Source organism: Schistocerca cancellata, chromosome 1 (assembly GCF_023864275.1).
Source record: "Schistocerca cancellata isolate TAMUIC-IGC-003103 chromosome 1, iqSchCanc2.1, whole genome shotgun sequence".
NCBI classification, from domain to species: domain Eukaryota; kingdom Metazoa; phylum Arthropoda; class Insecta; order Orthoptera; family Acrididae; genus Schistocerca; species Schistocerca cancellata.
The window spans coordinates 980,076,046-980,102,671 of NC_064626.1; the positions used below are offsets into that span (position 1 = coordinate 980,076,046).

The window sequence follows — 26,626 nt, forward strand, 5'->3', positions numbered from 1 at the left end:
GTAGGTAAGTATTATCATGCTTCAAAATGTCCAAATTTATGTTATAATTGCCGCCGGATTCCCTGCATTTCACACAGTTTAATACCTTCCATAGTATTGTACATTAGACCGACATTCTATTATTTAGAGTACCTAGACAGCTCAGTAATGAAACCAATAATAGCCCACAGTTGAATAGAAAGCAATCCAGTCATACCGTTCGGGAACTGGATTCACTGTGACAGTGCATGATATGTATTCGAGGAATATTACGATGAGAGGTCTCGCCTCTATACAGGGTGAACATTACTAAAACCGACAAAAGGCAGAGACGGGTTCCTGGCTGTAAATGGAGGAGAAAAGGTCCTGTGATCATGTGTCCAGAAATGGACGGTGTGACTGCAAAGATAAGAAATCCTCCCGGAACACAGTACAGAGCTGCATCGCATCCAAGTCACAACAGATGATCAAAGACGCTTCCGTGGAATTCTAGGTGATAGGGATAGTAGCAGTTGTCATGCAGGATACACATATTGTAAGTTGACTGGAGCTTGTACTAGACTTCGTCTCAATATCCTGTAGAAACCGGTCCTCCAAATCTGGTGTACGCACAGTTCGCCGTCTCTCTGCACATTCATCTGTCTGGAAGGACCCACGATTACACAAACGCCCAAAAAGGGTTTGAAACGTTACGTGATGTGTTTGCCTGTGAGGGTACTTGTTTTGGACCGCTTCCATCTGTTTGCCCGTACGCAGATCCCATCTCGGCTTGTTCCCGACATGAACACCGGACATTCTGCTACTTTCAGTACTCTGCGTCAGTCACACTGACCGCGACACTCAAGGAACACGACACGTAGTCTAGTCAGAGGAACTATCATTCGTTAGTGCTATCTACTGTGACAACTATGCATTTCCGGAAACATATTCATGGGACCTATCTTCCTCCATTTCCACTCAGGAAACCGACGCTGCAGTTTGTCGGTTTTATTGATGTTCACCCTGTATCACAAAGCAGAGTCAGGTATTTCACTCAGTTTTTTGCCGTCACTTTCGCAGATGGAAGGTGGTTTACGTCTCATGATAATGAAAAATTAAGTTTATTTCCACATTACAATGGGCGGTTTCATATCTGCACATTTTTAGCGTTTTCTTCAAGAAGAAACGCCAGCCATAATGCTGGAGTCAGGTAAGAGGGTGAACCACAGAGTTGTTTGCTTTCCTGGGAGACATCGCTTGCAGAGCAGGCCCCTATGTTGCAGGTGACTGTGATACGCCGCTTGGCCTCGAGTCTGGGGCCATTCCGGACTCAGCCCTCTCTGCGAGCTCCAGCTACGTGGGAAGTGTTGGTCCCCGATACGGCAGGTTAGTGAGATACAACCATAAATTTCATAAAATTTCTACACCGGGTGTACAGGACATTCGATTAATTGTATGGAAAAAAGAAAAGAAAAAGGTGAACACACCAGGGAAAAGAAAAAGAAATATCATCCCACGAAGTGATGTGCCGCTAGTACTGTGAAACATCACCTCTGGCAATGATAATTGCCTCCATTCGTCTGGGAAACAGATATGAAAAGTTTATTTAGGTATACTATATCTAGATGAAGCCTCTCGTTGATGACAAATCCTGCAGAGCGACCAAACTGCCCAGATGTGAACTCCTAGTTCCCGATATTTTCTATTGGATTGCGATCGGTTGATTTAGAGGGATAATGGGGATGCAATACGGTCCCTGACTCTCCTAAAAACAAAGAGGGTAACGTCAACCTGTGTGAACATAGCCATCGTTATCTTGGAAGACAGCAGTACGCGTACTATTTCCGTATAGCAGAATGGGCAGTAGACTCCAGCCAGCCAAGTTCCAGTTTCTGTGTCGCTTGGCTACTCTATAGCATCTGTTTGCAGCGGTGTTTTGGGAGATGTACGACTTCAGATGTGCAGAGGGTTCATCGAACCACCTTTAGACTAATTCTTTATAATTCCACTCTCTGATACCGCAAGGAAAAAATAAGCACTTAAATCTTCCGTACGAGCTACAGTTTCTCTTATTTTATTTCGATGAGTGTTAATTTTTTGTAGTTGGCGGCTATAAAACCTTTTTGCAATCAGAGGAGAAAATTGGTGTTTGAAATTTCGTGAAATGATATCGGCGAAATGATAAATGCCTTAGTTTTAATGGTTGCCACCCCAATTCGCTCGCCTTGCTCTTGATACTCTCTTCCGTGTTTCACGATAACACAAAATGTTGTGCCCTTATTTGGTCATTTTCGATGTCCATCTGATAAGAATCCGATACCGTACAGTAATACTATAGCAGAGGACAAGTGTTGCGTAGGTAGTCTCTTCAGCACACCTCTTGCATCTTCGAAGTGTTCTGCCCGTAAAACGCATTCTTTGGTTTGTCTTCACCTATGTCATCGATTCAATTCAAGTTGTTCGTGATTGTAATTCCCAGGCGTGTAGTTGAAATGACAGCCTTTCGATTTGTGTGATTTATTGTGTAACAGAAATTTAACGGATTTCTTTTAGTACTTTTGTGGATATCCTTACTATTACGGATGTCCTCACACTTTTCATTATCCACAATAATTTGCTACTTTTCGCACCATACAGACATCGTTCTGCATTGAGTTTGGTCTTGTGAAGGCTTTAGATGATAAATAACAGCATTATCGGCCAAAAATCTAAGAGGATGCTGAGATTGCCTCCTAAATCGTTTCTGTAGGTTATGAACAGCAGAGAGCCTCAAACATTTCCTTGGGGAACGTCAGATATCACTTGCCTTCGATTACTACGTATTGTAACTTCCTGATTAGAAGCCACAAATCCATCTACTCTATAGGCATGGAATTTGACGAGAAGACGCTTGTGAGGAACGGTGTCAAAAACATTCCGGAAATTTAGAAACATGGAATGAATATGAGATCCCATGTCGATAATACTCGTTGCTTCGTGCGAATAAAGAGCTAGTTGTGGTTCACAACAACAATATTGTCTAAATCTGTGCTAACTATGTGTAAACATATCGTTATCGTCGAGGTAATTCATAACGTTCGAGCTCAGTATATTTTCAAAAACCTTATTGCATATTGACGTCAGGGATATCGATCTGTAGTTTACCAGACTACTCTATTTTATTACTTGATTACTGGAGTGAGTTTGTAACTTTCTAGTCTTATAGGTACAGATCTTTCGTCGAGCGAACAGTTGTATACTATTGTTAAATTTGAGACTGTTTTATCAACTTACTCTGAAAGAAAACTCACTGGTATACTAACCGAACCGGAAAACTAGCCTTTATTGAGTGATTTAAGCTGCTTCGCTATACCGTTGATAAATCTACTTCTGAGTTACTGTTGTAGGCTGCTTTTGTTCATCTTCTTTGGGGAAGGAATTTGGGAAAATTGTGTCCAGCTTCTCCGCTTTAGTGGTGCTGTCAACTGTAATGAAGGTATTGATTGTGTCTTGCTGTTGGTCTAATTTACGTGTGGGCAGTATCTCCTAGGAGTTTTTAACAGATTTCGAGACAAAGATGCGTTGTGGAAACTGTTTAACACATCTCGCATTGAAGTCCGCTATAAGTTTCGAGCATCAGCAAAACATCTTCAGTCGTGGGCTTTTGTGTTCCTTTACATTTGGCAACGTTTATTCTTTGCTTCTGCTAACGTATTCTGACGTGTTTTGTGTACCACGGTAAGGGCATCAGTACTATCTTTTATTAATTTATTGATTACAAATGTCTCAATTGCCGCCGATACTGTTTATCTGAATTCAAGACAAAACTAGTCCACCCTTATTTTGTCAGTTTGGAAGGAGTGGAGACTGTCTCTTAGATAATTGTGAAGCCAAATCTTACCAGCTTTTTTAAATAGATGTATTCTTCACTTCGAGGATCTGGATATTGCAGTGTTGAATGTCGCTATGACGACATTCTGGTCACTAACCTCTTTATCCGTCATGATGCTCTCTGTTTGCTCCATTTCTTAGCTCTACATGATCTAATCTACAACGGGTGCATGTAGCATAACCTAAGAATCTTGTTAGCGCTCTTCCTCGGCTAATTGAGGCCATTATCATAGCTTGAAGCGATGTTAAACTGTAGTAGCATGAGGTCCTCAGGAAGCAAGCAATTTCTTGTCCATTGTAGTTCCTTTGGTTATGTCACAATATTACTGTTCTTTTGCCTAGTCATGATGGAAAGTCATTGATGTAATTGAAGACCAAGGTTTTGTCACATTAAACTGAGATTACGAAAGTTTAAGTCTTACAGCTTAGCAGGGAAATATCCAGGTTCGTGTCCTAGTAAATGGCTTCCACCGTGCGACTGACAGAGTTGCTGCTTCCACCCGCAGGTTGCGCAGCGAGCGCGGCGGCGGCGCGTGGTGCCCTAAGTCGCAGGTGTCGCGCGGGGTGCGCGAGTGGCTGTCGGTGGCGCTGGCCGGCGTGCACGTGGTGACGGCGGTGCACACGCAGGGCCGCTACGACCACGCGCGCGGCCAGGAGTACGCCGAGGAGTACTCCGTCGAGTACTGGCGGCCCGGCCTGCGCGACTGGAGGACCTACCGCCGCTGGGACGGCAAGCAGGTGAGGCGCGCGCTCGCGAATACTGCCGAGGAGTGCTCCGTGGCGTACTGGCGGCCCAGCCTGCACGACTGGAAGACGTACATCGTAAGCAGGTAAGGTGCGCGCTCGTGAAAACTGCTGAGGAGCACTCCGTCGGGTACTGACGAACCGGCCTGCACGACCAGAAGATCTGCAGCCACTGGAACGGCAAACAGGTGAGGCGCGCGCTCGCGAGCACTGCCTAGGAGTACTCCATCGACTATTGGTGGCCCAGCCTCCGTGACTCGAGGTCCAGCCCCCGCTAGGACGGCAAGCGGGTGAGGTGCGCGCTCTCGAACACTGCCAAGGAGTATTCTGTCACGTACTGGAGGCCCGGCCTATGCTACCGGAGGATGTACACCCACTGGAACGGCAAGCAGGTCAGGCGCGCGATCGCGATCACTGCGAAGGGGTACACCGTCGAGTACTGGCAGCCCGGCCTGCGTGAATGGAGAGCATAGTAGCATAGCCACCAGAGGGCAATATCTGTCTACTATTTAATAGGGCATGCTCACAGCCAGAAAGCTCAGTGTGATGCAAACGTCTGAAGCAAGCTACGGAGACGCACTTGTGCTTTCTACGAGGTGCATTCAAGTTCTAAGGTCTCCGATTTTTTTTTCTAATTAACTACTCACCCGAAATCGATGAAACTGGCGTTACTTCTCGACGTAATCGCCCTGCAGACGTACACATTTTTCACAACGCTCACGCCATGATTTCATGGCAGCGGCGAAGGCTTCTTTAGGAGTCTGTTTTGACCACTGGAAAATTGCTGAGGCAATAGCAGCACGGCTTGTGAATGTGCGGCCACGGAGAGCGTCTTTCATTGTTGGAAAAAGCCAAAAGTCACTAGGAGCCAATTCAGGTGAGTAGGGAGCATGAGGAATCACTTCAAAGTTGTTATCACGAAGAAACTGTTGCGTAACGTTAGCTCGATGTGCCGGTGCGTTGTCTTGGTGAAACAGCACACGTGCAGCCCTTCCCGGACGTTTTTGTTGCAGTGCAGGAAGGAATTTTCGTAGGATACACCTGTTACCGTAGTGCCTTTTGGAACGCAATGGGTCAGTATTACGCCCTCGCTGTCTCAGAACATGGACACCATCATTTTTTCAGCACTGGCGGTTACCCGAAATTTTTTGGTGGCGGTGAATCTGTGTGCTTCCATTGAGCTGACTGGCGCTTTGTTTCTGGATTGAAAAATGGCGTTCACGTCTCATCTATTGTCACAACCGACGAAAAGAAAGTCGCATTCATGCTATCGTTGCGCGTCAAGATTGCTTGGCAACATGCCACACGGGCAGCCATGTGGTCGTCCGTCAACATTCGTGGCACCCACCTGGATGACACTTTTCGCATTTTCAGGTCGTCATGCAGGATTGTGTGCACAGAAACCACAGAAATGCCAACTCTGGAGGCGATCTGTTCAACAGTCATTCGTCGATTCCCCAAAACAATTCTCTCCACCTTCTCGATCATGTCGTCAGACCAGCTTGTGCGAGCCCGAGGTTGTTTCGGTTTGTTGTCACACGATGTTCTGCCTTCATTAAACTGTCGCACCCACGAATGCACTTTCGACACATCCATAACTCCATCACCACATGTCTCCTTCAACTGTCGATGAATTTCAATTGGCTTCACACCACGCAAATTCAGAAAACGAATGATTGCACGCTGTTCAAGTAAGGAAAACGTCGCCGTTCTAAGTATTTAAAACAGTTCTCATTCTCGCCGCTGGCGGTAAAATTCCATCTGCCGTACGGTGCTGCCATCTCTGGGACGTATTGACAATGAACGTGGCCTCATTTTAAAACAATGCAAATGTTTCTATCTCTTTCCAGTCCGGAGAAAAAAGATCGGATGCCTTAGAACTTGAATGCACCTCGTACAGGCAACTGTGCGAGTTTACAAGGGGTCACACTGTTGCTTTTCGAGTGGAGGGACGGTCTTTTCGGAGAACTGCCACACTAAGTGGACGTGCTAAGCAGTTGTGCAGCGATGCCGGTATCAGTAGACGTATGAACATTCTCACACTCGTAGCCGAGGCTCCACGCAGAACGGACCCTCGCCAGGATCATCGTTTTCTTAAGAGCTGCAGTGGCAGATTGTACAACTATCACAGAACAGAGGGTTTGTGAACCTACATGGATCTACACGTAAACTTGGGAAACCTGAGCCTTGCGTGGCTGGTGTTCCCACCATCATGTATTTTACACCCTGTTTTTAATGTACTTCCACCTCACTACGGTAATTTAAATTACTGCTGTCACTGAGTTGCTGCTTTGCCTGACCATCAGCGGCGATAGCAGCGCATATCGATATATCCCCTATCGTAGTATCTTCTTCGACTGCTACTACTTCCCGGTCGTTGTCTGTCGTAAGGGAGTTTGTTCGGACAGTGAGGTGGAACGTGTCTGGAGCGCATTCCGGACCTGCCAGCCGGGGAGTTGCATGCGGCACTAGTGCAGTCGGGTTGGAGCAGTGGGGTCTACGCCGACTTGGCCCGCCCGACCATTGCCGCCTCGCATCACTTGAGCCGGGCCACGGTCTTGGTGGATCGTCGGTCGGCCATCCTACCGGACGATGCGTTTTGGCTCGCCGATCGTACATGAGTCGGCTGTGTTTGTGTGCATCGACTCCCGATTTGTTTTCGTGCGTGCCTAGTTGCTGTTGTATCGTTCAGGTCTTCGTGCAAGTGGTTGTTAGGTTGTGTGTGTAGGTGGTGTTGGTTCCACTGACGACGATTTTATATGTTGTCGCATACAGGCTCTGAGAGACAGGTCCTCTCATGGGGCGACGTGTAACTGGTTCTCTGAGCGCTCCTGGGCAGTCGGTTGGGGCGCTGGCAGCCCCTACGGAGTGTCGGAGCGTGTGTGGAGCTGTCTGATGCTACGAGCTTCGTGGTTCACCTACCCAGGACGTCAAAGTTGAGTAATGGTTTCAACTACCCAAGAGACGTCCATTCATGTTATGGTGGTACGTTTCGGTGGTTTGCTGTTGGGGAGGTTTTCCTGTGAGCAATACCGAGTGTTTCTACTGCTGACATTTAGCCGCCATGCCATGCAATTAACTATTTTCGTCGACTACAATTTGAGAGCACCAGTGGAATTTTCTATCTTGTGGCCGTTAGTGTTCTGTTTACCTGCCCTGGCCACTAACGTGATTTCAGGCAGCGTCCTTTCCTCACCTGTTGTCGCTGTCCAACATGGTGTGTAATCTTGACACTTAATACATACTCCATTGTGGGTTATCACGTTTGTAACCTTTCGGGTTTGAGTTCTCATGTACTGATTGACGGGAAGCAAGTCGTGTTGGTCGGTCCGTGGCTGTCCCCTGGTAGGATACCGAAGAATCAAGTATAGCTGGGCCCACCACCTGTCTCGCCTAAGTGAACGAGGGCAGACCGACCTCTCTGGAGGCTTCTAAGTGCCACCGGTGTTTAATTATCTGTTGTCAGCTACTTTAAATTCAAGGCTTATGGTTATTTTTTTTATTTCCTTAAAAATTTTGCAAAATTAATTTTAAATTCATCTTTCAAGCTTAAACATTGCAGCCATCTCCTTTAAAAGATTATGGTAAAATATTTTAAAACTTTGAAACTTAATTATGGCCATCAGCCATTGGTATTGCATCTTGCATATGTATGTTCTACCAGCTTAACCTTAAGGCTTTCCATGTAGCCGCGATACGTCTTTTTTATTTATTTGATTTGCCTCTTTAATTGCATTTTAATCTTGTTGATTTTTAAGATTTCTTGTTGCTAAACATTCTGACCTTCTGCCTTTAAAAGACTATGGTAATATATACTAAAATTTTGAAATTTAATTGTGGCCCTCATCCATTTGTATTGCACTTTGCATATGTTTGCTGGTTTTTTAATTATTTTATTGCTGTCTTAATTGGATTTTTATCTTGTTGATTTGTTAAGATTTCTTGTTGGAGGCCTTCAACCGTGAAAGAGTTGCTTTCGGTAAAGGACCGGCTATGTGCCGCTTTGGCTGTAACGGTTATGAAATTACAATAAATGACAATTAGAAGGAGAAACTGACCTCAACCTTTGGCCCTTTCCTGAATCCTATTACCTGTTCCGCCTAGCGGGTTTAGCGGGCATCTCAAAAGCGTTATTAGCAGTGGGACTATGTGTACGCAAACCTCTAGCCCTCTTTTCAGCCACGCCACAGCATCGGTGTGCACGGATCGTCTGGTGCCGCCACCTCTACTGGAAGATGGAATGGTGCGCCATGGTCTGCAGTCATGAAAGCAGATTCTGGCTGCAACAAGCGATTGTCGTTTGCGCGTATCATAGAGACCTCGTGAGCGCTGACTCACTGAGTGCATTCGTCCGAGACACACTAGCCACGTTCCAGGCCTTATGGTCTGAGATGCAGTAAGCTACTACTCTCGTTCTCCTTTCATGTTTCGGGAAGGAACGATAATCAGCGCTGGCCTCAAGCTGAATTATGTTACATCCGCTCTTTTGCCGTTCTTGCAATTGGAAGGTGATGTTGCTAGAAGATAATGCCCAACAACATACGGCCCAGCGTAAGTTACACTCAGCGTACCCTGCAAGACGTGCAATAATTCGCTGGCCAGCAAGATTTTCGAACTTGTGTGCAATGGAGCACGTGTGAGATAAGATGCAACGAGAAGTGACCAGTCGCTCTCTTCAGCCAACAACTCTCACTGAACTACGTGAACCGGTCGAGCATTCGAGTATTCGCCATATGTACGATTGACTGGATGGCGTCGTCAGCTCCTGCGTGGCCGTCCGTGAAGGCATGGGTCGATATTTGGTACCACAGAATCGATTGTGCTAGTGGTCTGTAAAAGTAACATTTGTTGTAAAAATAAATCTATAGTAACTCGAAACCTCTAAATGGTGTACTAATTTTTTTTCGGGAGTAAATATATAATCGAAGTAACAAATGTTTCAGTGAACAAACAAAATAACGTTTCCCCGGAAAATTTTATTGAAAATCCATTTCTTCTCCAACAGCACAATCTGATCGCAAGAATGTAGTTGCTTAAGAAAAATAAGTTAGTTCTGAAAAACTTCCTTCCTGAATTTAATTTCGTTATTCTCCTGTAAAATATTTAAATGATGCGAGAAAGATTTTTGTCGCCACAGTTCTACGACTTAATCACATAACTCCTGTATTTCTGTACATGAATATCACGAATAGAACGTAATACCTCAGCGTTAATGGATCTTGAAACAGGAACTTACTTATTGCCACTGAGAACCAGACAGTTCCCTGGTATGACACCTCGAACGGTCCTAATAAATTACTTATTTTCTAATTAATTTTTGCAGTGACGAAGTGGGCAGCATAATTCTGTGTTACCGTAACACATTCTCAATTTTTTGGATACAAATAAGTTGCCTTCAGAAAGAGATACAAAAGTTTTTGATTCACGTGACTACTATCGGATTTGTCACTTAGAACATTTGACGTTTCCATTCTTCATATCACCTGCGAGCCTAGACTTCCATAGCCTTTGTACTGTCCAATAAAACATTTCTGGTATGTCACCACATCGTCATGCATCTTTTTCTGTTTTTGATGAAATAAGCTTTCCAACTTGTGTTCATTTATATCAACCAAATCAGAGCCGTTTCCGATGTCGGTAGAACCGTTGGTTTTGTAAACGACAGCAGGTCGCGGTCGCATACAAAGGAACGTTTAATTAAAGATCACTTGCAATCAGTAGAACCACACCGAAATCCGACTGTCATAACGCTGATTTCGCCTTATCACTGCACGCAATTATCGATTTCTTTTCTAACATACAAGGGGAAAAAAATCTTCTACTGGCGCCAATTTCTATTCTTTTCTCATTTTCTTTCTTTCTACATAAGCATCTGCAGTTCACAGAACATCTACTTCCATGCCGATTTCACTAATAGCAGTTCTATGCTCCGCTAAGTCGTAAGCTCCATTCCCAGTAGTGGAAGAAATTTTCGACCTCGATATTTGCCCTGCCATGAGCGGAACGGATCGGAAGTGTGGGGGTGAGAGGGGAGGGGTGAGGGAGGCTTACGGCGAATGTTTTCAGACCACCGCATTTGCGACAGTGAACTGAGTGAAATTCCGAACTTTTTCACAGTGCGTTTGAGTAAACACATGTGAAACTGTTGATTTCTAAGCATCTGTTGGCGCTAAATTTCCTGTTCAGAGACCAGATTTTATGGTGTGAGGGAGTACCACACACGCACAAGCGCACACACACTGCATTACTGTACTTGAATAAGACACACAGGCATTTTTAAAACTACGCGGAACAGAACTATGTACCTCAAATATGATTCCATTACTCTTCTGGATGACGGTATTTCTTACACACAACTACAGAAGCTATTAAAATATACCAAATTATTATTTTTTTAGCTTAAACTTATATACACTCTAAGACCAACAGAAATGATACAACAAGAAGGAATCGCATAGCTGTGCGCGCGGGCGCACATTCGCGTACACACACACACACACACACACACACACACACACACACACATACGGTGCTTCTTTTGAGAGGAGACGGCCAACTTCCTTCCACAGAGGATGAACAGGCAGAGCGATTATTGCTCTTAGTCTTCTGAAACGTCTCTGATCTGTGGATAGTACAGCATTCGAGTAAATGGCTGATCATACCGTACTGTATTCCTTCTTACATGCCGGCCGGAGTGGCCAAGCGGTTCTAGGCGCTTCAGTCTGGAACCGCGCAACCGCTACGGTCGCAGGTTCGAATCCTGCCACCGGCATGGATGTGTGTGATGTCCTTAGGTTAGTTAGGTTTAAGTAATTCTACGTTCTAGGGGACTGATGACCTCAGAAGTTAGGTTCCATAGTGCTCAGAGCCATTTGAACCATTTTTTTGTTAAATGGTTCCAGACTGCAGCGCCTTTAACCGCACGGACACTTCGGCCGGCATTTATTAAATGTCAGATAGCAAATTTTTGGAATTTCTCAGGACACACCATGCTTTTCATGTAACTTCTTTCACCAGCTTTTCCTTGGAAATTCTTGGCGATAATATAATACCAAAAGGGTGCTTCAAGTCGATAACGTTTCAATCGTCCGTGACCGTGTTTCTTAATTGTTGTCGTTACACTGTACCTTTTCATTATATTCTCGTCAAAGCTTCGGTTGAGGCATTGTTAGTACGGCAAGTCACTGTAGCTGAGAAGACTCCCCAAGCTTAGGGATTGCCTGGCCTCCTGTTCCGGTAATCCGCCTTACGTCCACGTCGCATCCTAAGGCTTCGCGGCCCACCACTAGGAACACACTCAACTAAAAGCCACTTTCACGTCAGCACTAACAAAGAGAAACTGTTTGTGTGTGTGTGTGTGTGTGTGTGTGTGTGTGTGTGTGTGTGTTAGTGAGAGTGTGTGAGAGAGAGAGAGAGAGAGGGAGAGGGGGAGGGGGGAGGAGAGTACTTGAGGGGGAGGACGGAAGGATGTGAGTATGATGACGTTGGTTTGCCAGGATTTTTCTTTTTCTTTTTCACCAGTGTTCGATCCCATTCATGAACCTTACTTTTGTTTCCGTAACTGCTTCTTCGACATATACATTGAACAATAGGGCCAGAAGGCTGCATCACTGTGTTACATACTTTTTAATTCATGCACTTCTTTCTTAGCCTTCCACTCTTATGGCTCCATTATAGTTCTTGAATACTACCCATCTCACGCTATAGATACCTGTATTTCCCTCAGGATTTCACGGTATTGCACCATTTTACACTGTCGAACGCTTTTTCCAGTCCGACAAATCCCATGAACATGGCTTGGGCTTTCTTCAGTCTTTCTTCCATTGTCAACTTCTTCTCTGGTCCCTTTACCTTTTCTAAAGCCAAAATATCGTCATCTAACTATTCCTCAACAATGTTTTCCATTCTCTTGTATATTGTTCTTGTAGTAACTAGGATGTATGAGATGTTAAGCTGAATGTTCAATCATTCTGTCACGTGTCAACTGTTATTATCTCTGGAAATATGTGGAAGATTTTTTTCCGAAAGTCTGTTGGTATATTGCGAGACTCACACGTTCTGTACACCAGCGTAAATAGTCATTTGTCACTTTCCGCAACTGTTTTAGAAATTCTGATGGAATGTTACTTCTCCCTTCAGCCTTATTAGATCTTAAGCCTTCCAAAGCTCTTTTAAGCTCTGATACTAATACTGCATCCCCTATCTCTTCTATATGGATTCCTATTTCTTCTTCTATCATAAGATTAGACAAGTCTTCCTCCTTATAGAGGCCTTCAATGTACACTTTCCGAATTCCCATTGCGCTCTTAATACTACTTCCCTCGCTATTAATTTCACTGAAGGTTGTTTTGACTTTCTTATAGGCTGCGTCAGTTTTCCGATCTTCATTTCTTTTTCTACTTCTTCAAATGTTTCATGCAGCCATTTCGCCTTAGTTTCATTGCACTTAATATTTACTTCATTCCTAAGTGACCTGTATTCCCATGTTCCTGAGCTGCCCTGAACATTTTTGTACTTCCATCTTTCATCCATCAGCTGAAGTATTTATGTTACCTATGTTTTCTTCACAGTTACCTTCTTTGCACCCATGTTTTTCTTTCCAACGTACGTAATTTTAGAGATGTCCCTCCCTGTTCAACTATACAGCCTACTGAGCTATTCCTTATCGCATTACCTACAGCCACAGAGAACTTCAACCGCGTCTCTTCATTCTTTAATACTTCTGAATCGCACTACTTTGCACATTGACTCTTCCTGACTACACACAATCTTCAGCTTACTCTTCATTACTACTGAATTGTGATCTGAGCCTATATCTCCTCCTGGGTACGCCTTACAATCCGATATCCGATTTCAGAATCTCTGACTGACCATGAAGCAATCTAAGTGAAATATTCTCATATCAACAGGCCTTTCCCAACTATGCCTCCATCTCTCGTGATTCTTGAACAGAGTGCTATTACTAGCTGAATTTTTTTGCAGAACTCAGTCTTTTTCCTATCTCATTCATAATACCACGCTCTTATTCTCTTGTAACCCTTTCTTCTACACCTTCCCCTACAACCGCATTCCTATCCCCCACGATTATTAGTTTTTCCTCCCCCATTACGTACTGAATTACCCGTTCAATATAGCCACATACTTTCTTTAGCTCTAATCTTATACTTGCGACGTCGGCATGCATACCTGAACTATCGTTGTCGATGTTGGTGTGCTGTCAATTATGATGAGAGCAACCCTATCATTTAACTGTTCACAGTAACATACTCTCTGCCCTACCTTCCTATTCACGAGTCCTACTCCCGTTAAACAATTTTCTGTTACTGTTGACATTACCCTATACCCATCTGCTTTGAAATGCTTGTCATCTTTCCATTACACTTCACTGACTCTCATTATATCTAGATTGAGACTTTGCATTTCCCTTTTCAGATTTTCCAGCTTCCCTACTACGTTCAGACTTCTGACATTGAATGCCACGACTCGTAGAACGTTATGCTTTCGTTGGTCATTCAATTTCTCGTTATCACCGCCCCCTTGACAGAATACTTCCGGAGATCCCAATGGGGCTAGTCCCGAATCTTCCGCCAGTGGAGAGATTGTCAAGGTACTTTTCCAGTTACAGGCAACGTGTTCTGTGCGCACACATTTTTTGTTTCTAAAGTAGTGGTTTCCATTCCCTTCTGGATGCAAATACCATTGATAATTGTTGATACTTCCGACTTTAGGGGCGCTTTCCCACCACCATGGCGAGACAGAGCCCTGTACCTCTGTCTTCTTCTCAGCCCTCTTAGGCAAGTCCATTGACAGGGTGACTTCTTTTGCAAGAAGCCTTCGGCCGCCATAGCTCATGTTTTTATCAAAAATTTAAGCGGATATGGTTCCATCCAGGATGTTTTGATTATTGATCAAAAATGATACCCATTTTCCTTCTTTTTTTTTCTCGTTGTTCTCAGGGTTTGTCGGGGCAGACGTCGTACGACACCTATTTTAAATGGTCGTTGAATACTTCACACTTGTTTTTTATTATTACATACAGCAGTCAGCCCTCTGATCGAACACGGAGAGCTACCGTGCCGATTGCCCTAGACCAAGGGAGCATCTTGTCCGTTGCAAAATTCAAATGAAGATTGGGTTCAGAAAAATGAGGTGTGATGAGATCAGGCTTTGTGTCAGTAAACGTAAGGTAGGGAATGCCACCAAAAAATGTTTAGAAAGTTTCCAATAGGATCATGACCGTCTGTTCTTAGTCTGACTAGCAATTACTCGTATTATACGAGCATTGGAATTAGTTATTTCACAACCATTCGAAATATTTACCCTTTCTTTACGGTTAAATTTTTTATTGCAAGCACCAATGAAAGTTAGGAATTAAATTTACTTCGGAAAATCCCAGCGTTTCATTTGGAGATATACGTGCAAACAGAGAACGGGCTTTTTAAAATTCAGTTTCTAATCATAAGGTGAGTAAATTTTTAATAAGAAAATATTTACAAAATTTTGTATAATTAAATAAAGAACTGATGATGTTGCATTTTAATCTTCAAAGTTTTAGTGCACAAAAATATGATAGACGTACACATATTGTCAATCCAAGGGCTTCAACCAATCAATGATTCAACAGCTACTTTGTATTCCACGTAATTTCTTACAATTTCGGTCCTTTAGTTAATTTACGAAACAAACGAAAAACAGTATGCTGTGTCAACTATGTGGAGATAATTATTTTATTATGATAATTCTTATTGCTATTATTACCGTAATTATAATTTCTAAGCGCAACAACACAGTTGAGCCGATGGTAATAAATCCCCCGTTAGTGACATTACCATTTTCATGCGGTTACATATATAATTCATTTATTTTACTTTACCGCAAAAACAGCCATCTTGATTCGTGCTGTGAGACAAATTTAAAATGCAGCTGTAGATTTTAAATCACACGCACTACGCATACCAGATACACGTTATGAACTGTGGCAGTACAAGTCACGAACTTCAGATATGGTAGCGCGGTGGTACAATAGACCGTTGCAGAGATAGTTATCAAGGACGACACGCGCAGTGCCTAACTCAGTTTTTATTGAAGCTGTGTCCTACTTGCGTAATTACAGTAGTAACTCTTCGAACAATATTCCTGAGTAACTTCGTGTATTAATGTTTGTATTGTCTTCTGTCGATTATTAGGTCCTCCCACTCGTGATGCACATTTCCTGAGCTAAACCACTGGACTGATTTCAACCAAACCTGGTACACATACCCCTTACTGTCAGGTAACAACCACTAAAGATTTAAGAAACACATACCTGCCGTAATTAGGGAATGTGACATCATAAACACTGAGACGAGTGAAAAGAAGGAGCATCATGCATGAAGTTTTAGTAAATTCATTCTTTAGTACTAAGACACTGCCACAGTCGAGTCAATTTAAGGAAATTGCTCACACCTGGCAACGTTTTTGACAACTTTCAGTTGCGAAACGCAAACGGCTGAGGGTGGAAATAATCTCCGTCTATAGAGTTATGAAGAAGCGCTAGCATTGAGGTGTTTACAAAATCATTTTATAGACAAACTGCTCGGGATTTTACACTACAAGCAAAGTTCATTGTTTGTTTCTGTTTCTAATAGAAAATGCACAAAATGAATATCCGGGCAATGCTATGTTTTCCTGCTAGTGTAATCATAAAACAGGAAACAATGGGTTGTCCAAGGAGATGGTTGGAAAACCAAAGGATAGTAACACTTGGAACGGAAACGTAGTGCATAAGAAGTACGAGCACCTAAGAGTTAACACTTCCAATTACAATTTATCTTCTGCCAAGCCGAGAAATAACAAACTTGTTAAATGGATAGTCATAAACGTGAAGATCAGATACATATTCATTGTTTATTTACACACCAGTGTTCAAAGTTGAAACCACGAAATTCAGTTTCAGCACGAATAAATATATCAATGAATTTGTCAAATGTTTTACTATTATGCCAAGTACGGCGCACAGCTATTATGAAAGACAATATGATCCTACAGTACCGTTGATGCTTATCTTAACTAGTTAATACAGTTGCTGTACTGGCAAGTGTGCATTCCTCACTGGCTCAGCTGTTAAGTGACATTTTAGCGATCAGAAGGTTCATCTCCAGTTATTTCAAGGATTTTATGTGTGTCTAGACGCTTCATTTAACTACAGGTGTTCTGTTGTTCTGTAGCCGTATATTCAATTAAGAAGGTAACCCTGGAGGTAAGACGATATTTTTTTTTTTCGCCAGCGGTGTTGAGGAAATTAGAGAATCGGCTTTTGATACTGGCTGCTGAACAATTCTTCTGCTGCCAACGCATATTTCACTAAGAGGCAGGAATATAAGAGGGAGACAAATTATGGAGCGTAAGGATGCTCGTAGACAGTCGTTTTTCCCTTGCCCTATTTGCGATGGAACAAGAAAGGAAATGTCTAAATTCTGGCGGCTGAAATAACGTTTCTGAGAGTAAAGCACGTGTAGCGCAGTGTGTGGAGGAAACACTCTAACGTCAGTCCGATCTTTGCAATTTTTAACGTTGCCATGGTGATGGTGCTGCGTCACCATACCTACAGGTCAATGTTGCGTTTAATGGTTCTCAGTGGATGCTAAGCGTTTGTTCTGTGTTCATCGATTTTTTTGGATCGTCGTTACCGATTTTGTTTGTGTCAGTGGTGTTGTGTGAAGTGTCATACTATCTGATACGGTGTCTTTATCAGTTCGCAGGAAAGTGGGTTGGTGCACTACCTTAAAGAGCTAGTCCCGTCATTTCGTATATATTCATACGTACGATGCTATTTTCAGGAAGACACGGATAACGGTAGTCTTCTTATATTGTTATCGAAATTCGTCAGAGGAATTGAAGCAGCTCTGTAAATTGGAACAACTTCTATGAAGGAAATAACGAGGTACAAATGTACAGGAAGTCTACAGGATTGAACTGCTGCTCGTTTGACTACAGGAGAAACTACAGTCAGCGCTGCTAAAACGACGGAACTAGATAATTTTGAAAAGTATCCTATTTCGCGACATATACGGGCTTATGATTATTATGTGTGAAAAGAATATCCCAATAGGAAGAAGCTTTCTCTGTCACAGTGGGATAGTGAATTGTTTTTTGGAGGAACGAGCCATTCAGTGGTGCTAAAGACGACAGGGTTTCGCTTGAATGGCAGGGTGTCGTTGCCCGGAAATGCTGTTTTTTGAGGAAAGTGTATAAGTGCAAACCTCACGAAATAGTTTGGTTGGACGAAACGTAACTTAATGCTGGTCACTCAAGATCGACTGCGTGGAACCAACACGCTTCGCGAGAAACATTGAAAGCTGTATTTGGATAAGACAGTCGGCTCATTCTCTTAATTACTGGAACAGTGGGTTTGTTCCAAATGATTTCTTGATCCTCACATGGTCTGGGGCCACCATGAGGAAATGACGGCAACAAAATTTAAAGAGTGCTTCGTACACTTTTTGCTTCCACTTATAGAAAAGAACTCCGCTATAATATTTGATTATGCACCATATCACTTCATTCAATTATGTAAAGCCCCAGCATGCAGCAACAGGAAGCGATAATACCATTTACGACGTTAACAAAATTGTCTTCCACCATAACATTGCCGTTTCAGTGAAACAGAACTTGTGTGGGCTCAGAGAAAATCATAAGTTACAGACAAAAATAAAGATTTAAATAAGGATGAATAATTTTTAGTAGATGAGTCGTTAGGCAGTATTACTCCCACAAAATGGATCAATGTTGTCGCACATCTTAGAAGAGGCGTGGCGACGAAAATGTACTCTGGGACCAAACGTGGAAGTGTTAATAATGTGACTAGTGCCCGACAGCGGCAGGAGCAGCAGCAGTGAAGATACTGACAGTGATAGATGTGGCTAACGGCAACACTCTCTTTGAAGCCAGTGTAGTTTACCGCCTTTCATAAAGTGCAGGTAAGAGATACATTAAAATATCTGTTGAAAGACTGAAAACCTTTACTTTTTTTCGACATATAGTGTTTCGATCCCTCGAGGCTGTTAGCGATTTATCACGTTTCAGTAGTATGACACTGCAAATACTCTACAGTTTTCAGGTGTAACACTCGTAGTTGACCGACAGTACCTAACATCAAACAGCCGCGTAGTAGCATTGGTAACACAACCGCGACCTGTCATAGACGTTTCTTCTGTGGCCCGTTGTTTCAGTGTAGTAGGGTACATGCTACTGTCCGCCATGCACCGCATGGGAAACGTACATGCAGATGTAATGTGATACTTACTTAAGTAAACGACCGGTTTCGGATTCTACTTCCAAGCCGTATTCAGATCCACTTGGAAATTGGCCTGGATGTGAAACTCAAAATCAGTCGTTGCTTTTGGGTAGGAGTGGCTACTAATTTTTCAACTCTGTCGTTGCTTGTTAACGTGAAAATTGGCAAGTTCCACAGTGGTTCGGAGTCACAGTTAACTGTAGGTTCGACTATAGCTGATTGCCAACGCACGTGTACTAAGAGATTAAAAGCTATAGCATCTGATCATGATGTAACTGCTAAACAGAAACTCGAATACTGTACTACTGTCCAACAAACTCTAGCGGAGTTCACGCGTTTCTGTTCAAATGATATTTTTCAACTTTCCCAGCATAGGTAAATATTTATTGTTAATGTAACCAAGTACTGAACCAGTCAAGAAGTTACGCTAGTTATCAGGGAAGTATAATAAGCAACAAAATTTATTCTACACATTACATTAGCAGGTATTAGAGGCAAAGTAAATATATATAATGTCAGCAATCAGCTCAAGTGCAGAAACACATGTTTCCGTTGTTGAATTAATCACAAATGTTATCGTGTCTGGGTAATAGTTCAAACAGCAATAATGAGCAAAATAATCTCTTCGACACATCTAGCAGAACGGTAAACAAGGACACAGCAGCAGAATGTATGAGAAACGATAAAATTTTTGTGTCATGTGCCACTATCAGCACAAAGTGACTGCTATCATTACGTAAGGCAGAAAAAAAAGGATAGTACTTACAGTGCTGAAATTCGTTTGGGTACAAGGAAAATAAACAAATTGCTTCGTCAGTAAAGCGTTAATTCTGTACAGTATTACTTTCCAGGTAACGGAAATGAAGAACTGTAGTATCGAAAAAAGATCACTGCGAGGAAAGCTTGTTTGGGAGGAAAAAATACATTTGGTGGCTTTTCCTGGAACGTAGATTCTAGGAATTACAGTGGTAAATCTTTATTTGAATCATGTCATTCCATCACCGTCTTAATTAAAAATTACTGGAAATTTCTGTGATACTGACTATATATATCAGTGACGAATGGAACAACACCTCTGTCAATTTTGTATGTCTTTTCTATTAGCACAACTTGATGACTTTTCTAAACTTACGAACAACACATTGATGAATATCACAGCATACAGTCTACTGACCACAAAATTAATGCAGTTCGTTATTTATTTCGATACCTCGTATTTTACATTGTCAATAATGAGCAGATTACGTATAATCGTGGTAAGATGTGTCTAGAGGAAAACTGACATCGCATAACAGCAGCAGCTGAAATATTTATTGATGTGTCAGACTAATGAATATCGGTGAACTGTTATTAAAGCTGCAGAGACAATTCTTGCTCCACTCTTCGTGTAATATGGAGATTTGCTTTGTGCAAAGCGTTCTAGTTCATTCCTAATTTTTCTTGAGATATAAATGCGAGCATAGTTACATACAGCTAACACAGGCTTCAAGGGCTCTCATTTTCCAATTTTTGCTTATAAAATCAATGGCCGCCGACTTTGCAAGCACCAAATTCCTTAAATAATAGAAGCTTATATTCATGAAATGCACTTGACTTATTCATATCAGAAGGTCTTCTGATCTGAAGTTATGCAGCCCCTTGCCGCTGGTTTAACTCACTTTGAAAAAAAGAGAGTAATGTATATAAAACTGGCAGCAAAATACACCACCTGATGAAAAATTAAGCACTCAGATGACGTGGTCGGACGACAGTGATATTTCGTAAACTTACACAGCGTAGGAGGGTATGTAAATGGTATGATTAGAACTGCAACAGTCTGTGACAAGTAGAACAGCCATCATTGAGCATAAATTTTTTTCAAGTATAGTGTTGTTACCAGTTATGCTGTATAATGGATGTGAGTAGCGTCTGATGTTGAGTGATTGCTTCGAATTCGTGTGAGATAGCGTTATCAGCATCTGACAAAGCTTGAAAAATGCCTCGTTGTGGGTCTCCATTTGCGTCTGCCAGCCGAGAATAATTAATGGACTCACTGCAATGTTTTGTGTCATGGTCGGAAACTAGCAGCAGCTACACCAGAGAATTAGATTGCCACTAACAATGCTGCAAAAATGGCTGCCTTTGGATGATGCTGTGATCGGGACACATGAACAGCTGAAGTATGGTATCGCATTGTGTTCAGCTATGAGCCGCGGTTGTGCACTACCCCAGATGACTATCGCCGGCGAGTACTGGGGAGAGGTCCTATTCTACGAAACGTGTTAGAGAATTAAAACGGTGCTATCCTGGAGTCATGGTCTCGAGGGCCATCAGGTACGACATCAGGTCATGGCTGTTTCTAATTAAGGGAAGTGTGACAGCACTGTTGCGGCCACATGTAGTAAGCATTGCTTCACACAGTGGAGGATGGCAAAACAGAGGCACGACAGCGACTGAGGAGTTGCAAAGCAAGCAGGCACAGATAGCCTTGCTCACAGCAGCAGTTTACCAACAGACTGACACTAGGAAGCACACAGACCGAGCGCCGAGCGAAGCTTGGAGAGTTACGCTGCAATATACTGCAGGAGTAATAACAAACAGCTACCACCAAGGGTAAAAAACGTCCTCCTGCCGGATATAAATAGTGGAGCGCAGACAGCAACAGACAGAATACATTAGGAAGCAGTTCGGATCTGAGCACGGACGGCAGAATCCATTAGGAAGCAGTTCGGATCTGAGGACGGACGTGGTCCGTGTCCGAATGTTCAGTCATCGTAGGTGACGATTCCGGAAGTCTGTTCCAGCTCGCAGGAGTCATCCGTTCACCACCAGATGTCAACTTCAGCTCTGGAGGTCGGCCCGAGTTCTTTCGGCACCATGTCTGACTAACGTCAGCGAGAACTTGCAGCAGGACCGGCTGCAGCGCGGTCTTGGTCACAGGCGCCGCCGGGGACTGATGCCCGGACTTCATGACACCCGGCCCCACGGTGCGTGGTCCGTGCATGATGGGACCTCGCGGACATCGCGACTGACGGCTTCCCAGCCGCCGGCACAGCAGGTGTCGGCAGCTGACCACACGGCGACAGGGCTCCGTGGGGGTGCCCGGTACTGGAGCGCCGAGTGGTGACGAGTTCTTCTCAACCACAGGGCATCCTGGCTTCATCGGAGCACTGGTGGCCTGAGGCTCCCGAGTTGCGATCAGCGGCGCGCGTTGCGCACATTGTCGCAGAATCTACACAGCAGCAGCCAGGTGGAAGGATCCGCAGGGCTGGGCAGCGACAACGAGGGAGAAATCGTAAAGCAAGTTCAATAAATAATTGTAAAACTCCACGCCATATCAGTCTTTGGCGCACCCACTGTGTCTGTTGCTAACAAATGGTGCAGAAGCCATAACAGCACGAACATCCTGCATACTCACGTATTACCTCTGGAGTGGTAGTTTCGTGGTGCTGGCTGTCAACAGGAGAGCGGTCATCCACACGTAGCGCGTGCCTCTTTGAACTGTATGTGTGGTACGAAGATACTCCCCTGTCGAATAGGAAATGAATGGCACCAGCTCGGTCGTCAACTCCGGTCCAGTGTCAGTCTCAAGAATATCAAAGACCAGTAGTGTGGGCGAGCTTGCCTCAGGAGGCCCGAGGGGGTGCGACGTCATACTGATTAATGGGTTCATGCTATCAACGAAGTAATATTACATAACCTCTCAGCCCGTGACGTTTCATTTCGTCTCCCCACCTCCTTCCTGACACTTATTTTTTTATTTTTTTTGTCAAGCGATGTATTGAACGAAGCCCTTTTGTTTTTAACCTGGTAGTTAACTTTCGAAATTCTAACTGCTAAGTGAAAAAAATAACCTCATCCTTTTATACTATAAAGATAATAATTCTTAAGATCTTTATCAAAAATGGTTCAAATGGCTTTGAGCACTATGGGACTTAACATCACAGGTCATCAGTCCCCTAGATCTTAGAACTACTTGAACCTAACTACCTAAGGACATCACACAAATCCATGCCCGAGGCAGGATTCTAACCTGCGACCGTAGCGGTCGCGCAGTTCCAGACTGAAGCGCCTAGGACCGCTCGGATACATAGGCCGGCTACAGTGAGGAGAGAATCATACGTGTAGTGCGATGACATCTTTATCCTCGTGAGTATACGTGGGTTACTAAGTAAAACCTCTCACTTATCGCCACCACCTGCCACCAGCCAAACAGGTGTTTCCATATTCTAAAGGAATAATTATAAATCACACCTATGATCGCTTCGACTCCGTTTTTTCAGTAAAGTACACAAACAAAGAAAAGCGACTCAAACTTCTTCGAGCATTACTTGCAGCCGGCCGAAGTGGCCGTGCGGTTAAAGGCGCTGCAGTCTGGAACTGCAAGACCGCTACGGTCGCAGGTTCGAATCCTGCCTCGGGCATGGATGTTTGTGATGTCCTTAGGTTAGTTAGGTTTAACTAGTTCTAAGTTCTAGGGGACTAATGACCTCAGCAGTTGAGTCCCATAGTGCTCAGAGCCATTTGAACCATTACTTGCAAGACAGTAACTCCAGGACATTCCATGAAAGTTCCTACCTAATACTTTAACTCAGAATATCACTCACATACAATACTGAAATAAGAGGTTTGGTGTAAGTCACCATCTATTGTCAGTTGTCTTCTACTCTTACACCCAGTACGTATTCGTACCTGGAAGCGGCAGTCATCAGTACACGTTGAATTACCATGTCAGATCAAATCGAAGAACACTGCCTCGTGTTTTCAAAATTGTAATAACTGCACTAGCTGGCTTGATCACAAAATCATATATATATATACTACTTAAAACTATCGGTATTGTATACTGAAATAGAAAATCGTCATTTCGTCCGAAATATCTTACACGAATCGTTTGGACGACTGTTTCGAAGAAAAATTCTTCAGTCTATTTGAAACAAACGCTTTTACTTACCTTCTACTGGAACTGTCTAGTCATATTTTGTTCGATGATTCTACGGTTAACGAAATGTAAGTGATCTTTGTGAATAGTCCTACATGCTTGTTAATACTCGTACAGTATGTGCCATGTTCCTTTCCTTCGATAATGAATTGCCTGATGTTGGGCCAGCTTTTTCGCAAGACTTAGAATCTAGTAGGCACCAAGAGTTAAGGTTTCTCCACAGTTTGTGAGACTAAATTTTTGTTTTGAAATTCGGTGACCAAGGTATGCATAAATATAAAGTGGACTGTTTGTACACGGATATAGGGAATTAAAGCAATTCCGGCTAAACGAAACATAGCGTTCAATCTAGCTGCTCCGCGGATTTACACAAAACATCTAAATATGTTTTTAAACATGTCTGTCGCTTAGCTGCTTAAAGTTAATATGGAAATATCGATTTTCATCAGAAAATGATAAATTAGGTAACAGTTTTGAATGACAGCTTGACGCAAGAAATAATAATTGTAGATCTTGCTTCTTCTCGATTATTGCTTTGGGAGCAGCTAAACAGATACATTTCTTAAAGAGATCGCACAATCGTTTTGTTCGGTTAGAAGAAAAGGTAATACGCACTTTAAGCGATCGGCAGATTGTATATTGGTATTTAAAGAGGATATGCTGTAGTCTACATTCGCAGTAGTCATACAAGCGAATCACTGACTTTCTGGTGAGAGTTATGAGCTATTGCCGGCCGCGGTGGCCGTGCGGTTCTGGCGCTGCAGTCCGGAACCGCGGGACTGCTACGGTCGCAGGTTCGAATCCTGCCTCGGGCATGGGTGTGTGTGATGTCCTTAGGTTAGTTAGGTTTAAGTAGTTCTAAGTTCTAGGGGACTTATGACCTAAGATGTTGAGTCCCATAGTGCTCAGAGCCAAGTTATGAGTTATTCCCTACCGTCACGCCGGTGTTGTCATGTGTGTATGTGGGGTGGGGTGGGGGGTGTGGGGTGGGGGGGGCGGGAGGGCTGGGGGTGTTTATGTGTGTGTGTGTGTGTGTGTGTGTTTGTATGTGTGTCACTAAGGGAGACAATAATGTTTACTGTTTGTTGTTGTGTGTTATTTGATACGCACACGTCTAATCGCATATGTTGTTTACCAGAGGTTAGACAGTTATGTTGCAGAACCAAGATTATCATTAACGTTAATCGTCACTTTATTACATCGGACTGCTTGGATTCATTTATAGAGTATTATGTATGCAGTCTTTCGTTTATCATACTAAGCTTTAGTTGGCTCGGGAAATACCTAAGAAAACCCGTAAACTACAGCCACTATATGAATTTAAACTTACGGCACTGGACTACTGTCCGAACAGATCATAGTTACTCTCATCCATTATTTTTAGACGTACTTTTCACTGAGGTCCGCGTCAGCCCCATATTACACTTATCATCCTTATTTAATTGTGGCATCACTTCAAGAATTTTAAGTGCGTAGGTAAAAAACATTTACTTAAATGAGTTTTGTGTACGGTCTTTTCTCAATTCTTTCTTTTATACTTAGATTGGCATTTTTGTAGAAAATCATTTGCAAGATGTTATTTTAGTTGTCTCTACAAAGAGAATAGTTCTTCAGCCCTATCGCACGCTAGTGAGTTTCATTTAAAGTTCATTAGTGCGTTGTAGCCTACAACACCGATAGCACGATATTTCCTCACCTTTATTCTCTTTCCTCGAGTTCCGTTAATACTACGGAATTATCCCTTCCTAAAGTTATTGAAGAAATATAAAACAAACTGAAACACCATAAAACTTTTCCCCCATTCTGCTATAACATTTTCATATTTCATGTTTTTAATCATCTGAAAGTTGGAAATTAAAAATTGCCTCCACTGCTAGGGATATTGAATCACTGAATGAGTCCACTACGAATTCATTACTTAAAATTTATAAAGTTAAGTATATTGTTTCCTTTTGAAATGTAGGAAAATTATATTTAAGCCACACCTTATATTTATTTCCGAAAAAAATTTAAATCTTCGAGCGCATAGCCGTAGCTTTTACAAAAACAACGAAAGAAAATCCACTTTGGTACAAACAATTTTATTGTTTCTCGGTATATTCGCCTGTAAAATTTGAACACTTATTTGTGATTCGAATCATATTTGGCAGTACTTTCTTTCCGCTCTGATACTGGTGCCTAATCATTGTTTTCTAACGACTAAAAAGCATACTGAGACAACGAAAATCAGTTTCCAAGGACTGTGGGTTACACATAAAGAAAGAAACGGAAGTCATTCGGTGATAATGTAGATCAGTGGATTTTATCAATATTTTTTGTAAAGGATGGTCGGAAACAGAGTTAAAAGCTTTTAAGTGTATTGCACTGGAGGTTGTGTTGTGAAATAATAGTTAAGAAAAAAACTGTTGCGTTGCGCGATTTCCGAGTTATTTAGCACTGAAGGTAGTCTGTCAGATCACTGCGCGCAAGGATTCAAGAGGCACGCTAGACACAGTGTCGCCAAACGTGTTCTTCGTTTAGTTTCCTAAAACCAAACAAGAGAGTGATACAAAACTTGGATCTGTGTTCTGTAGTATAGATCGAACACGAGCTAAAGACTGAGCAGTTTTGTAAGATGTCTTGTATGCTACGAAAACAACTGAAACTAATCGTATTTGGCGGGCCGCTTGAATTTGCGCGAGCAAAGGCCCGATGGCTAAATTCAATGTTAATTAACTCTGAAACGCCGCATGGTATCGAATTTTCTTCTTAACAATTATTTCTGAGGCTATTTCTGACCATCCTGTCTGTTGTTAACGGAGATGTGTAGGCTATACTGTAAACCGTAATGGATTCTCGCCGAATTAGTTTTTTAACTT

The 26,626-nt window shown here is 42.8% G+C and overlaps 1 protein-coding gene across 1 annotated transcript in view; it reads left to right on the top strand.

The window, feature by feature from the left end:
• LOC126119508 (discoidin domain-containing receptor 2-like) overlaps positions 1-26,626 on the top strand; it is a 306,612-nt gene that overhangs the window by 142,046 nt on the left and 137,940 nt on the right. The window contains exons 3-4 of the mRNA XM_049915069.1: positions 1,242-1,344; positions 4,335-4,566. Coding sequence (XP_049771026.1) covers positions 1,242-1,344; positions 4,335-4,566 — 335 coding nt within the window. The remainder of the gene's footprint in view (positions 1-1,241; positions 1,345-4,334; positions 4,567-26,626) is intronic.